Source organism: Arabidopsis lyrata, assembly GCF_000004255.2.
Source record: "Arabidopsis lyrata subsp. lyrata unplaced genomic scaffold ARALYscaffold_7, whole genome shotgun sequence".
NCBI lineage: Eukaryota > Viridiplantae > Streptophyta > Magnoliopsida > Brassicales > Brassicaceae > Arabidopsis > Arabidopsis lyrata.
The window spans coordinates 22972484-22985880 of NW_003302549.1; the positions used below are offsets into that span (position 1 = coordinate 22972484).

The 13397-nt window shown below is 39.4% G+C and overlaps 2 protein-coding genes across 4 annotated transcripts; one reads left to right on the forward strand and one right to left on the reverse strand.

Annotated features, from left to right (window-relative positions):
• The first annotated feature begins 1768 nt into the window (after window positions 1-1768).
• On the forward strand, window positions 1769-5774 carry LOC9306831 (crossover junction endonuclease MUS81). 3 transcript variants are annotated; one of them, XM_021017273.1, is made up of 15 exons: window positions 1769-2058; window positions 2553-2632; window positions 2725-2803; window positions 2899-2985; window positions 3076-3198; window positions 3312-3550; window positions 3637-3770; window positions 3871-4001; window positions 4110-4161; window positions 4243-4401; window positions 4481-4560; window positions 4656-4887; window positions 4968-5054; window positions 5137-5187; window positions 5466-5774. In XM_021017273.1, exons 1-15 carry the CDS (start codon window positions 1865-1867, stop codon window positions 5532-5534), a joined length of 1797 nt encoding a protein of 598 aa, XP_020872932.1. In that variant the 5' UTR covers window positions 1769-1864; the 3' UTR covers window positions 5535-5774. The 3 variants fall into 3 exon arrangements, with proteins under 3 accessions (XP_020872932.1, XP_020872934.1, XP_020872933.1); XM_021017275.1 differs by having other exon boundaries at window positions 3655-3770; XM_021017274.1 differs by lacking the exon at window positions 5466-5774 and having other exon boundaries at window positions 5137-5428.
• An 836-nt stretch (window positions 5775-6610) lies between these two features.
• On the reverse strand, window positions 6611-8511 carry LOC9304773. Its single transcript, XM_002870715.2, has 4 exons — window positions 8502-8511; window positions 8336-8430; window positions 7628-7771; window positions 6611-7305 (listed from the first exon to the last, which is right to left on the reverse strand). The coding sequence occupies exons 1-4, from the start codon at window positions 8509-8511 to the stop codon at window positions 6952-6954; spliced, it is 603 nt and encodes a 200-aa protein (XP_002870761.2). The 3' UTR covers window positions 6611-6951.
• Window positions 8512-13397: the final 4886 nt, after the last annotated feature.

Genomic DNA, 13397 nt, shown 5'->3' on the forward strand with positions numbered 1-13397 from the left:
ACGACGATCCGGGTAATGACGTCCTTGAAACGGTCGATAAATAACCGGAGCGACTTCGTGGGTCCTTGCGCAAGGGACCACAGGTCGGCATTGGTCGTCTGGTTCTGTATGAGCGGCGAGTAATGCTTGAGAAACGTTACGGACAGTTCACGATAACTGCTGATTGAGTTCGGCTTAAGTCTTGAGAACCAGTTGAGGGCGGCACCGGTTAGATGCTCGGTGAAAATCTGGCATTGTCCTGCTTCGAAGTTCTCGTCGGTTAGTTCGGCTCGGTTGATCGCGATGCCGAATGATGTTAGGAATTCATTTGGATCGCCCTTTCCGTTATAGGGCTCGAGCTTTATCTTTTGGCGCCCTCGGAGTGAGACGCTGGTTATTCTTCGAGTGAAAGGAGTTTGCTGCGTTTCTTCAAGGACGCGGTCGAGTTCCGGTGCGGTACTTGTGGCCTTATGAACCTTTGTGTTCATTTCCTGGACAATGCGTCATAGTTCGGCGAGCTCTAGGTCTCGGGTATTTTCGCTTGACGAAGTGACAGGATGGATTTGCCGGGTCGGCACTTGGTTTCCTTGAGCGGGTCGCACACCTTGCATCTGACTTGCGCTTAGGCGATTGATTTCATCCTGAGCGCAAGCCTGGGCTGCTGCCAGAGATTCAAGTCGCACGTTCGTCCTGGCTTCTTGCTGGCTCAGGTGCGTGAGGATGTTTTGAAGCAGGTCGTCCGGATCGCTGCGGTCCTGACTTCTTTGGTTCGTCCCGGCCCTAGTGTTAACCTGTGGGTTCGTCGTGTTACGTCCGTTCGAGGGAGTTATCTGAGCATCAGGACGTGGTGCAGGGTGCGGTCCGATAGCTGCCGCGGTAGGTCCTTCCGGCGTCGGAGGTAGCGAAGGCGGTGCGGCTGCGGGCGTGCATGCTTCTCCTCCCGAGCTGGAGGCACTTGCGCCGAGTGCGTTTTGAAACGCGTCTGTCATCTTTGCTGTTTCGTCGGTTCGTAGTTTTGAGAGAAATCTTCGAGCTTCTCCCCTACCTGGCGCGCCAACTGTTGATCCTCAAAATCAAACAAGTACGTATTCGGAATCTTAAGGGTGAAAGAAGAATCTCTTCTTTAAAGAACGAGCCGACAATTACAAAAATAGACGAACTGAATTTTTAGAATACGAGCCGAGCCGCAAAGTGCTCTGACAGTTGTACAATATTCTCTGTGAAAACGGTTATCTCGGGATCCCTTTACAAACATTCTTTTTTGCTATTTATAGGATGCAGGAGTAGGGTACACTGTGCGTGCGAAATGTCCTTTTTACCCCTTTGGTCGGTGGAATACTTACTGGGCTTGGGCCCTTCCGAAATTAAACTCTTAATGGACCCTATAAATCTGATTTTTCGGCCCGTCTCGTCGAGTTGAAGGCCCAAGATGGGATTATGGGCCCGGGCCCATAATCTACCATCAACAATTGGCCGGATCTTTGGTGAGTTATCCAGCCATGAGGAAGCTTTTTCCGGTGGCCATTCTGATCTAAAATCATCTAAGGTTGAGAGAAGTTGGGTTTTTAATTGAGTCAAACCAAAAGTCAACAAAATCAACAATCTAAACTTTTCTAAACGGTTTGGTTTAGGATAAATTAAATAAAAATCGGTCCAGTTCTGATTTCATTTTGGTTCAACTTGGATTGAGATTATTGAGATTTAAACACCGGTTTAATTTAATTAAACCAAAGATTCTTTTCATATCGAAATTATTGAAAATTGGATTAAGCCTCTGTGTCAGACTGAGGCTCTTGACTCGTCATCAAACTTCTCCTGCAAATCAAAGATCAAACCTTTGCGAGAAATTTCTCTCTTTTTGTGTAACTCTTTGGAGTGTGTAGTGATGGTTGACCAGAGAAGGGTACTGTGTTCACAGAACCAAGGTTTAGCGGACTATGTGTTGCAGAAGAAGCAAGAACACGAAGATAAGCCTAAGGGTTTGTCAGAAAATCTGGAGAGGACATTTGTTAAAGCCTATAGAAATGTATGTGACGCCAAGGATTCAATTGACACCCTCAAAGACTTGTCGAAGATCAAGTATGTTTCTTGCTTTCTTTTTGGATTTTGGGTTTGTGGGAATTGTCGTTTTTCTAGGTTTTATCTTATTTCTTGCTCGGTTATGGGTTAAAGATGTGAGCTTTGTTCAATTTTTAAGGAAAAGGTGTGACCTTTTTGTGTTCCTGGTTCGAAAGTCTTCAGATTGAATTGGGTAATGATTCAGTGACTAAGATAACTTATATATTTGTCTTTTTATCGACTTCATACATTGGGGGTACTTGTTAATTTAGGTTTTAGGAATAGGTTTGTGTTTGTTTTATCTGACTTTGAAGTCAAGAAAATTGAGACTGTTCTTGAAAATTGGAGAATCTGTTTGTTTTCTTATCGTTGTGAGATCGGAGAAGATCAAACAAGTTTCTTTGTTTCAAGAGAAAGTGTCTCTTTTTTAATTGAGTGGTTTTAGTTTTTGGAGTTGCTTTGCTTGTATCCGTCCAAGTGTTTGGTTTTTGATTTTGGCTGGATTTGGTTCATAGGGGCTTTGGCAAGTGGATGGTTAAGCTCATGCAAGAATATTTTGTTACTGGTCCTGAAGCTGTACCTGGAAATCGTGCTGGTAATAGTGTCTGCTGTATCTATTACCGCACATTGTTCACTTGAAATATCAATGTCATGTTTTTATGTAAGGTCATTCTATTCTCTGTTCAGGGAAAAAGGCCAAGGGAACAGAACCCTACAGGCCGCGAAGAAATTCTGCGGCTTATGCATTACTAATAACATTGCACAGGTTTAGTTACATGTTGATTTACCTTACAATGTACTCGTTCTTTCCTCTAAGTGAACCATTCTTCAGGACCATTATGTTTGTTTGTATTTTACTAGAGAGACTGCAAATGGGAAAGCATTCATGCGTAAACAAGAGCTTATGGACGCTGCTGACGCTAGTGGGCTCTCACACGTTCCTATTGCGTATGATTCAAATCACGTTCCAATCTCTAACTTGTTGATTTTTGTTCCCAATCACTGCTGTATGTTTTATTCTTCTTTTCTTGTTGATAGGCCAGAGAAAGGTAAAGGAAAAGTAGGAGTTGGAAACTCTAAGAGGGAGTGGTATAGCGGGTGGAGCTGCATGCAGATACTTATAGAGAAGGGATTGGTGGTGAAATCTAGCAACCCGGCAAAGTAAAAACTCATTGCTAAAACACTGTCTTCTGTATTTTGCGCTTTTGACTTGTGTTATGTGTAGAGAAACAGACCTTACGTTGAGACATATGATAAGATTTTCCTTTTCATAGGTACATGCTGACAGTTGAAGGTCGGAATGTAGCTGATGACTGTATCGTGCGATCTGGATTACTTAATTCGGTTGACATCTTATCTGATGATGAAATGGATCCTGTACAGCAAGCAAATATACCACCTAATCAAAATTCAACCTCCTCTTTTACCATGAGAGAAGAACAGCCGTATGTCGATGCAAGATCCAGGGGACAATCATCCATTCCAGCTGGACCTTCTTATAGAGCACAAGCATGTACGATCATTAGCAAGCATGTGATCTAATATCTTTAATGATGTGTCTCAGTGTCTGCTAAATGTTGTATGTTTCATCTTATAAAGTCTTAGCTACAAATACAGGTCAAGTTGATCTTGAGGGATCTTTCTCTAAGAAATTCCGTTCTTGCAATGTTGGATCCACCTTAAATCCATGTTCTTCCGGTTCGAGCCATGCCATGAAAGCCTGCTCATCTTCCGTATGTAACAATTTGAGTTCAGTAGATTATTAGCTATATGTTTATCATCAGAAGCAACTGGATTGCTAATCAGCTTTAGTTGTTTTTTGTGGTTACAAAGTTGGCGTCCGATGGAACCGAAGGAGTGACAACTATTACACGCCTTCCACCTCTTAGATTCGGAGAAGCGTTTGAGGAAGCATATGATGTGATCTTGTTACTGGATGATCGAGAACAGTTTGCCACCAAGGGGTTTGTGGAACTCTACTCTTTTTTTTCTTATCGTTTAGTTAAGAAAGTGTGATAATAGCCTATCTATGTTGTTGTTGATAATACTAACCCATACCTTCTTATTCACAGATCACGGTCCATAGTTGATAACATACGCTCTGTATTCAAGATCAAGATTGAGGTTTGCATTTGCTTTCTTTGATAGATGTCAACAGATTCCAACTTACAAAAATTAACTTGAAAATGGGTGTTGAATCTGTAGGTTAGAAGATTACCAGTTGGGGATTGTATCTGGATTGCTCGGCATAAGTACCAACAAGATGAATATGTTCTGGACTTTATTGTTGAGCGGAAGAACGTTGATGATATGCGCTCGTCAATTATGGATAATCGCTACAAGGACCAAAAACTTAGACTTCAGGTGTGTGTAGTGTACTCTCAACTCTATCTTTTGTTAATGGTTATTTCTCATTGTCTTCTTGATTTGCTATTTTAAATAGAGATCAGGAATCAAGAAGCTGATATACATTCTTGAAGGGGACCCAAACCAGTCTAGTACAGCAGAAAGTATTAAAACGGCGTAAGATTTATCTTTTAACAGAAGATTCTGATTGGTTGTGCATATTTTTTTTTGAGGTTTGGAAACCAAATTTGGTTTCATCTACTTTTCTTTAGTTGTTTCACAACGGAGATTTTGGAAGGATTTGATGTGCTGAGGACAAACGGGCTGGGTGAGACGTTAAGAAAATACGGTTATCTCACTAAATCGATATACCAATACTACAAGTCACGGGTGAATGATGACCAGAGCAAAGTTGCGTGTCCTTCTTTCGATGATTTTGTCAAAAGGTGTCAAGACCTTGGTAAAAGGACAATCAGCGACGTATTTGCCATTCAGCTTATGCAGGTACTGAGTCTTGCTAAGCGTCGAGTATCTTATAAGTATCGGGGATTCTCGCTGCAACTTTCGTCTACTTTTTGTTGCAGATACCACAGGTAACAGAGGAAATTGCCATAGCTGTTCTTGATAAGTACAAAACAGTTCGGTCTCTTGCTTCTGCGTATTCTAAACTAGTAAGCCTTTTATACTTGTACTGCTTTAAAACACTGATGATTTCTAGTCTTGAACTACAACAATCTCTCCATGGTTGTGAAGGATGGGAATGTCTCGGCGCAAGAAGAAATGCTGCGGAATCAAAGCAACAATGTAATATGTGCATCAGCTAGTAAGAATATATACAAGTTAGTTTGGAGGGAATGACTAATATATACTTGTAGTGTTTGTCCCTTAGACCTTTTTGTTGTCAAGTGCATGCATATGACATGCTCTATTAGATTTTGGACAGTGCATGGTTAGTGGAACCACTTGTGCTTGTAACTGAAGCTCGTGCTCATAATTGTATTACTTTTTATTTGGATTTTAACAAACAAAAACAAATCTTGAGCTACTCTGCTGATGAATATATTTGTATTTGGAATTTACAGCTGAAACCATATGTATCTCAGTGCCCTATACAAGTCAACACAACCGAGTCACCTGGAGCTTCCAAGTGAAAATAGTCAGTCAGAAGAAGAAATATGTTTTTAGTTTCAAGGGAGGGAGGTTCCTTAGTGGGAAGTCTGAAACTTCCATGTATTAACTCTCAAAGGAACTCTCCATAATCATTTCCCCTAGCTTTGTATTTTTGTTTCTTCTTTTGCAACTTTATCAGACTCACAAGCTTTTCACTGCTAAATCCCTTACCATCGAACTCGAAAATCCCTTTTTGTTGTTATGACTCTTGTTACCTTATTCTACACACCTCTCACATCTATGACTTAAACAGCACCAAAGAAGAAATGGACTCCATCCGATAGCTGAAACAGTACGTTCGCCGCTTATACTTATTGAGAGTTTAATGGCTTCTCAACTTTTTTACCAATATTACGTTTCCCATTTTTCTCTCTTCTCTTAGGTGGCAGCTGGTTATTAACTTGCTCAATGTGCAAGTAGTAGTTTGGAACTCCTATCACTTAGATTTCGAGCCAGTTTGTAATTAACTTCTTATATATCTGGAAATCCTGCAGGACGGAATATGAAAACATGCGGAGACAGTGTCGCGAGATTCATGAACGCAATGAAAATGGCTGTGACTCAAAGCAGAGCAGCGACACTGAAGACATTCAGGTTCTTGATTCCCATAATATTGAGGAGGTCGATAGTTCTACAAGATCTGTCACCGTAGAAGAATTAAAAAGCGAGGAAGGAGATGGAACTCCTCACAGTTCTGTTTCTCCCTTTAGGTTTCTTCTCTATGGAATGGATCCATTCCATTTGCTGCCCGCAAGTATGTAACACTTACAATTAAGTTTAGATGAGAAATGCAACCATGAAAATTGCTGCTTTGTTTCATAGCTAGTTGATTAACAAAATGAATTAGATTGATATCTGTGTGGAACTTATTATGCCCTCAAAGGCAGGTTTGATATTTTATGTTTGTGCTGTTTGGTGAGCTCAAGTTTTAAGCTGTAACTTTTGTAGGTATGTTTGCGCGATAGAGAGAAATCCAAGTGCATTATACAACTGGGCACTTATACTCCATGTTTGGTTTCTTTTCGTTGTTTAGAGTATTTAGTAGTTCTCTCCCACTCTCTATCCCCTTCTTGGTCTCTGATTCTCTCTCTCTCTCTCTCTTATATGTGATTGACTTTCGTTGAACATGTTCAAATAGAAATAATTAAGGAGGTGAATTTGGGAATGTTGATAATGTTAGGTGATAATCTCCTGCCATCTAGTGGGAATCTGTGGCAACCTTTTAATGTGGCTGTATGTTGCTAACGAGGTGCAGGTTGATGTCGAGAACTTAGAGGAACTGTTTGAAGAGGTGAAGAATGCAAAGTAAAATAAACAAGGACGGTGACAAATTTATTTAGATGATCGGTTACAAAATGTCAAAAGTAATTTGTGTCTAACTTTTACATCAAATTATTTTTAGATATTACCAGGACCCCCAAAATATATGATATGTCCGACTGGAAATTCTGAATGTAAATCCTCAATCACTTTATAACCACGGCTATTATCTGAAAATGTCTCAGTATTATTTACCCATTCATCAATCTTATATTTCTCATCTATTGTAGTTATATTGAAAATAATGGCATCGTCAAGTGGTTTTTTGCTCGGAAAATATCCGTTCCCCATCTGAGGACTTGGCATATTTGCACTATATACTTCTCCTCCCCACTCAACATTGGTTGCATAGCTTTGTTTAAATCTACTTGCTGGCCAAAACCTAATTATATTTTGTCCATAATCGAGCCACCAGTTACCATTTGCCTTATCCTTTTATAAAAAAAATCACATAAGAAAAAACATATTTTAATTATTATTATATAGTTATGATGAAAATATTTTTAAAATAGTCTATGTAATTTCCCAAACAAAACAAAATATTACGCTTGTATATTTGTTAAATACATATCATTGATTATAGTTATGTTGTTTGATATATGTTCTATTTATTTTCCTTTTAAAATATATATATATATATATATATATATTTATATAATCATATATATGTGTAAGAATAAACTAGTTGAGATATAAATATAGTAAATATGGTAGTCTCATAAATTAGAAAATATGATATTAATTATTTACAAACCTTGAATAAGCGAATCGTAACTGATATACTTGGACTAGAACCACGAACACAAACAGGTTCTAGAACAGAACCAAGAGGTAAATCAGATCGGACAGATATGATCCCAGCTTGGCACATGCTGTTATAACATTGGTTGTTACCTGCCTATATCAATTTATATATCGTTATGCCTAGCATATAAATGCCTTAGAATATAAAAAAATTTTACAAACTTATTATGGGTTACTTAATATATTTATTAGATATAGGTATATTAATAATAAACTTACTTTTGTATACACAAAATTCCGAGTTTTGTTGTCACCATATAACTTCGGATTTATCTGTAAGATAAATATTTATTTCAAAACGTTAACTAATTATTACTCCCTCCGTTTCATAAAAAATGTCGTTTTAAGGTTTTATTTTTGTTTCACAAAGAGTGTCGTTTTAGGTTTTCAATGCAAAATTTAATAATTTTTTATGTTTTATGACTATTAGTATTCTGCAGATTGTTTTACTATTGGGCAGATTATGTTTAGGTATATAGTAAATGATGTTTTTGTTTAGAAAAAACAAAAAATTTAATGTTTTCTTAATCTGTGTGCAAAACTCTAAAATGACACTATTTGTGAAACAGAGGGAGTAAGATACTACTTAGCATGATTATTATTTTAATATTATTCGGGCTACAATTCAAATTAAATATAAGACATGAGAATAACTTACAACCCAGCCAGTTTGTATAAAATCGTCTCCAATCTGAAGATGTATACGAGCAGAACTATACTGTGGAAGTTTAACTTTAGGATCATTTAGAGAAACTAATCAAACTATCATTGTTGCTCCACTGTAGTATTTTCCTTTTTCTCCTTTGGTGCGGGACACCGCAAACTAATCATCATCACATCACATGTATAATAAACATTTCGTTTACGAAATTAATTATAATCGACAAAGAATATACTACTTACATGATGTTGTTGATCATTGTCAACATTAGAATGACTATTATTTAAATTCCATGAACCTTGAGGCTTATATTCTGTGGAATATACATTCCCAAGGGTGGGCTTAGGAACCTCTTTCTCATTTAGAGGGTTTCAAACCTTCGGAGAAAGATTAAGATTACCGGAAAATTTCCTTTTTTTGCCGGATTTGAGAAGATTTGTTGCTGTTTTTGCTGAGATTTCTGGCAATTCCTTAAGAATTATAGAAAGTTCTTAACCTAATTCTACAATCACCAAGGCGCCGCCGGTTGTTTCGTCCTCAGTTTCATCAAGTTTGAAGGTTCTGGTCTTGAAATCGTTTGTTTCGAAGTGAAGGTGATGGAATACGCACTGGACAAAGCTTTGCAGGAGATGTCGCTTGAAGATGATAAACCTATTGTGCTTAAAGACCTACCTAAGTACAGTTCTGTTGAGAGGAATGCTTGTAGTATCATAGGCAAACTTCTGTGCCCGGAAAACCAGAAGATGACGGGTGTGATTCATGAGATGCCTCGTTTATGGAGAGTCTACAACAGAGCACGAGGAATAGCTCTACCAGAGGATAAATTTCAATTTATTTTTGACTCGGAATCGGATTTGTTAACAGTACTAGAGGCTGGAGCTTGGACTTTCAATGATTGGAGCATGACTCTAGAACGCTGGATGGAGAATCCTCCTGAAGATTATCTGAAAGTTCTCCCGATTTGGATACGACTTTGTCATATCCCGATTAACTACAATACCGCTGACACGATTCGTGAGATTGCAGATCACTTTGGATAAGTAACTCATGTTGCTTTTGATCCCTTGAAACCGCAGAGTCGGGGATTTGTGCGAGTTCGTGTGCTTTTTGATGTTAACAAGCCTTTAAAAAACTCAAGGGAAGTGGAATTACCAACAGGTGAAGTGGTATCTATAGGAATTGAATATGAGAGGATACGTAAAAGATGTTACCAATGTCTCCGCCTAACTCATGATAAGGAACGATGCCCTTTTAATCCTTCAAACCGGCAAGCAATTGCTACGGGAAGGATTAAACCAGCTGGCGTCATTCCAACTCGGCTGATTCCCAAAATAAGTAAAGATGATCCTCTGTTTGGTGTACTTACAGATGATGATGTTGGCATTGATACAATCTCTGGTAAACCGAAGATCGCAAAGGCTGTTCTCGATGAAATGCGACAATTTCTGTCTGTTGAGGATCCTCAAGAAAGAAAAGTAAGAGTAGTTCGAGTTCGCAAATCAGTGTGGGATTTGGAAAAGGATTTGCAGGGACAAAAAACTTTGCTGCGGCTTGAAGCTCCTCCACTCTTTACAACAGATGTGGATAAAGGGCGAGGATTGGTTTTTGATTTTGAAAAAGTACCAATGGTTCCAACTGCCAAGGAGAATATGATAACCTCGGAGCCCTTTGCAAGACAAGGAAGGAAGTGGCAGGTCAAGTCTGTTTCAACATCATCGGCTTCTTACGTTACTGCAACAGAGCAAACAAGTATTTCTACGGGGTCTAAGGCGGTTTTTGTAACTGGTCCATCCGGAAATACACTGAAAGCTCCAAAGAAACGTAATAGGCCTAATCAGTGGAGAAGGAAGAAACAGGCCATGTTGAAAGAAGTTTCAGCTACTAGCTCACCAATGATTGAAAAAACAGGAGAAGAAGGAATCTTAATGAAGCGCAAGGCTCCTGAGGCAGTGATAGTTGAGGATGAAGTAGTATCTAAAGTTGCTAAACGCGATGAAGGAAAGGCGGTTCCGAATGAGGAACTGCCGAATCAATTATATGAGCTTTATGAGCTGGAACTGTCAAGGATTGGGGGGCACTTTGACAGTTCCTACTTTGAGGGAAATGAGGCGTGAGCATTTCCCAGATTTTTTGTTCCTCATGGAGACGAAAAACTCCAGTAATCACGTGTCGAAAGTTCAGAGATGGATGGGATATGATCACTCACATATCGTCGATCCAGTTGGCCTAAGTGGAGGTTTAGCATTATTTTGGAAGAATTCTTATGAAGTAGAGGTGATCAATTCGGATCATAGGATTATAGATGTGAAGGTGAAACTTGGATCTTTATCATTCTTTATTTCATGTGTGTATGGAGATCCAGCGTCTCATCTACGACAGGCAGTATGGGACAAACTCACTGATATTGGTACTATTCGCAATGAACCATGGTTAGTCTTGGGAGATCTTAATGAGATCATGGATAATACAGAGAAGCTTGGTGGACCGGCACGGGCAAAATACACTTTCTTTCCTTTTAGGAATATGATAAGTGATTGTCGTCTACGGGAGGTCCCAAGCATTGGAAACAGTTTCTCCTGGGCTGGTGATCGTCATAATCAATGGGTGCAATGCCGTCTTGATAGGGCACTTGGGAACGCATCATGGTTTCAAATTTTTCCACGAGTCCAAGCAGAGTATCTTGAACGTATAGGTTCTGACCACAGACCACTGTTCTTACGGTTTGTGAATGAAAACATGACTAGGTCTGGGCGTTTTATGTTTGATAAACGTTGGATTTCAAAGCCAGAAGTCGCTGGAATCATCAAAGAAAGCTGGTGTAAAGGAGAAGCGGAAGGTTACAAAGCAATTCTCCAAAGAATTTCTGACTGTCGTAAATCAATTTCCCATTGGAAAAGAATTTCTAATCAGAATTCTAAAGAGAAAATTAATCAGCTACGCCAGAGACTTGAAGATAAGGGCGTTAAGACACAGCCAAACCGTAACCTACTGAAATCTTTAAAGTGGGAACTGGCTGAAGCGTATCGTGTAGAAGAATTGTATTGGAAACAAAAGAGTCGCGAACGATGGTTAAAGGAAGGAGACAGAAATACGAAATTCTTTCATGGAAGTGTGCAAAGGAGACGAGCACAAAATCGTATATTGTCTCTCTTTGATAATAATGAAGTGGAGCAATTTTCTGAGGGTTCCAAAGGAGAGATAGCTGTTGAATATTTTCGGAAACTATTCTCCAGTTCCAAACCGGATAACATAACAGAAGCTCTTGAAGGTATGTCACCACGAGTTTCAACAAACATGAATGTAGAGCTTACTCGACCAGTTACAGCTGAGGAAGTCAAGATTGCAGCCTTTAGTATACGTGGAGATAGCACTCCGGGAGCGGACGGGATGTTTGGTCTTTTTTATCAAGCTTATTGGGATATTGTTGGACCACAGGTTGTTACAGAGGTTCAACAGTTTTTTCAGTCTGGTTCTCTTCCACATGAATGGAATTTTACACAGCTTTGTTTAATCCCGAAAAAGCCAAATCCATCAAGAATGACAGACTTACGCCCTATTAGTCTCTGCTCAGTCATCTACAAGATTGTTTCTAAGATTCTGTGTAATCGTTTGAAGACTTTTCTTCCAGCAATAGTTTCAGACACGCAAGGAGCTTTTGTGTCGGGTAGACTAATTTCTGATAATATTCTCTTGGCACATGAAATGGTACATGCCTTACGCACAAATTCCAATTGTGATGAAGATTTCATGGCCATTAAAACCGACATGTCTAAAGCGTATGATCGAGTTGAATGGAACTTCCTAGAAGAATTACTAATCCGCTTGGGTTTCGACATTCATTGGGTTCAATGGATTATGAGTTGTGTAAGATCGGTCTCTTATTCTGTACTTATCAATGGATCATCTTATGGATATATTAAACCTGAGAGAGGACTTCGACAGGGTGATCCACTTTCGCCATTTTTCTTTATTCTTTGTGCTGAAGCTCTAGTTCACATAATGAATAAAGCTGAACAAGAAGGCCGATTGACGGGACTGAGGTTAACTCCATCGTGTCCATCGATCCAGCACTTATTATTCGCTGATGATAGTTTGTTTATTTGTCAAGCTACTTTCAAAGAATGCACGGAATTCTTGACATGCCTGCGTGTATATGGGAGGGCTTCGGGACAAGAAATCAACTTTCAAAAATCGGCGATCACTTTTGGCAAGAAGTTAGACCCGTACATGAAGCGCTTGTTGGGTTTATTTACAGGGATTGAACAAGAAGGTGGGTTAGGCAAGTACCTTGGGCTTCCAGAATGTTTTAGCGGATCCAAGAGAGAGCTTTTGGGTTTTATTACAGACCGACTAAAATCAAGACTTAGTGGTTGGTATGAGAAGACTCTATCCTTAGGCGGCAAAGAGGTCCTCATTAAATCTGTGGCGTTAGCTCTACCGGTTTATGCAATGTCGTGCTTCCGTTTGACAAAGTATCAATGCCAAAAGATTACAAGCGCAATGGCAAATTTTTGGTGGAATGAACGCGAAGAGAAGCAGAAGATGCACTGGGTTTCATGGGAAAAGATTTGTAAATCTAAGGCGCAAGGAGGACTTGGTTTACGAGACATAGGACGGTTTAATCAAGCCCTACTCGCCAAACAAGCTTGGCGATTATTAGATGTACCTAACTCCTTGCTGGCCCGTGTCTTTAAAGCGAGGTATTATCCTAAGAAAACTCTTCTTGAGGCTACAGCGGGCTATAGGCCTTCATATGCATGGAGAAGCATCATTTTTGGGAAAGAATTACTTGAACGAGGGCTCATGAAAGCTATAGGAAATGGACAGACTACACATATTTGGATTGACAAATGGATCTTTGATGGCATCCCGAGACGTCCAATGAATAAAGAATCTCTAATGGATATAAGTCTAAAGGTAAGCTCATTGATAACAGTAGATGGTGAATGGAATTCTCAACTCTCAAATGAGTTTTTTCCACCCTGTGATGTTATTAAAATTCGGTCCTTTCCTCCGGAACCAAGCTTGGAGGATCGATATATATGGGCTTATACGAAAG

Bases quoted from the DNA above. Each gene is read 5' to 3' on its own strand.
- LOC9306831 (XM_021017273.1), top strand. From the start codon at position 1,865: ATGGTTGACCAGAGAAGGGTACTGTGTTCACAGAACCAAGGTTTAGCG. The intron at 4,002-4,109 runs GTTTGTGGAACT...TCTTATTCACAG, and splicing joins GAACAGTTTGCCACCAAGGG to ATCACGGTCCATAGTTGATA. The intron at 4,888-4,967 runs GTACTGAGTCTT...TTTTTGTTGCAG, and splicing joins TTGCCATTCAGCTTATGCAG to ATACCACAGGTAACAGAGGA.
- LOC9304773 (XM_002870715.2), bottom strand. The intron at 7,772-8,335 runs GTAAGTTATTCT...AAATTGATATAG, and splicing joins TTATACAAACTGGCTGGGTT to GCAGGTAACAACCAATGTTA. The intron at 7,306-7,627 runs GTTTGTAAATAA...TTTTTATAAAAG, and splicing joins TTACGATTCGCTTATTCAAG to GATAAGGCAAATGGTAACTG.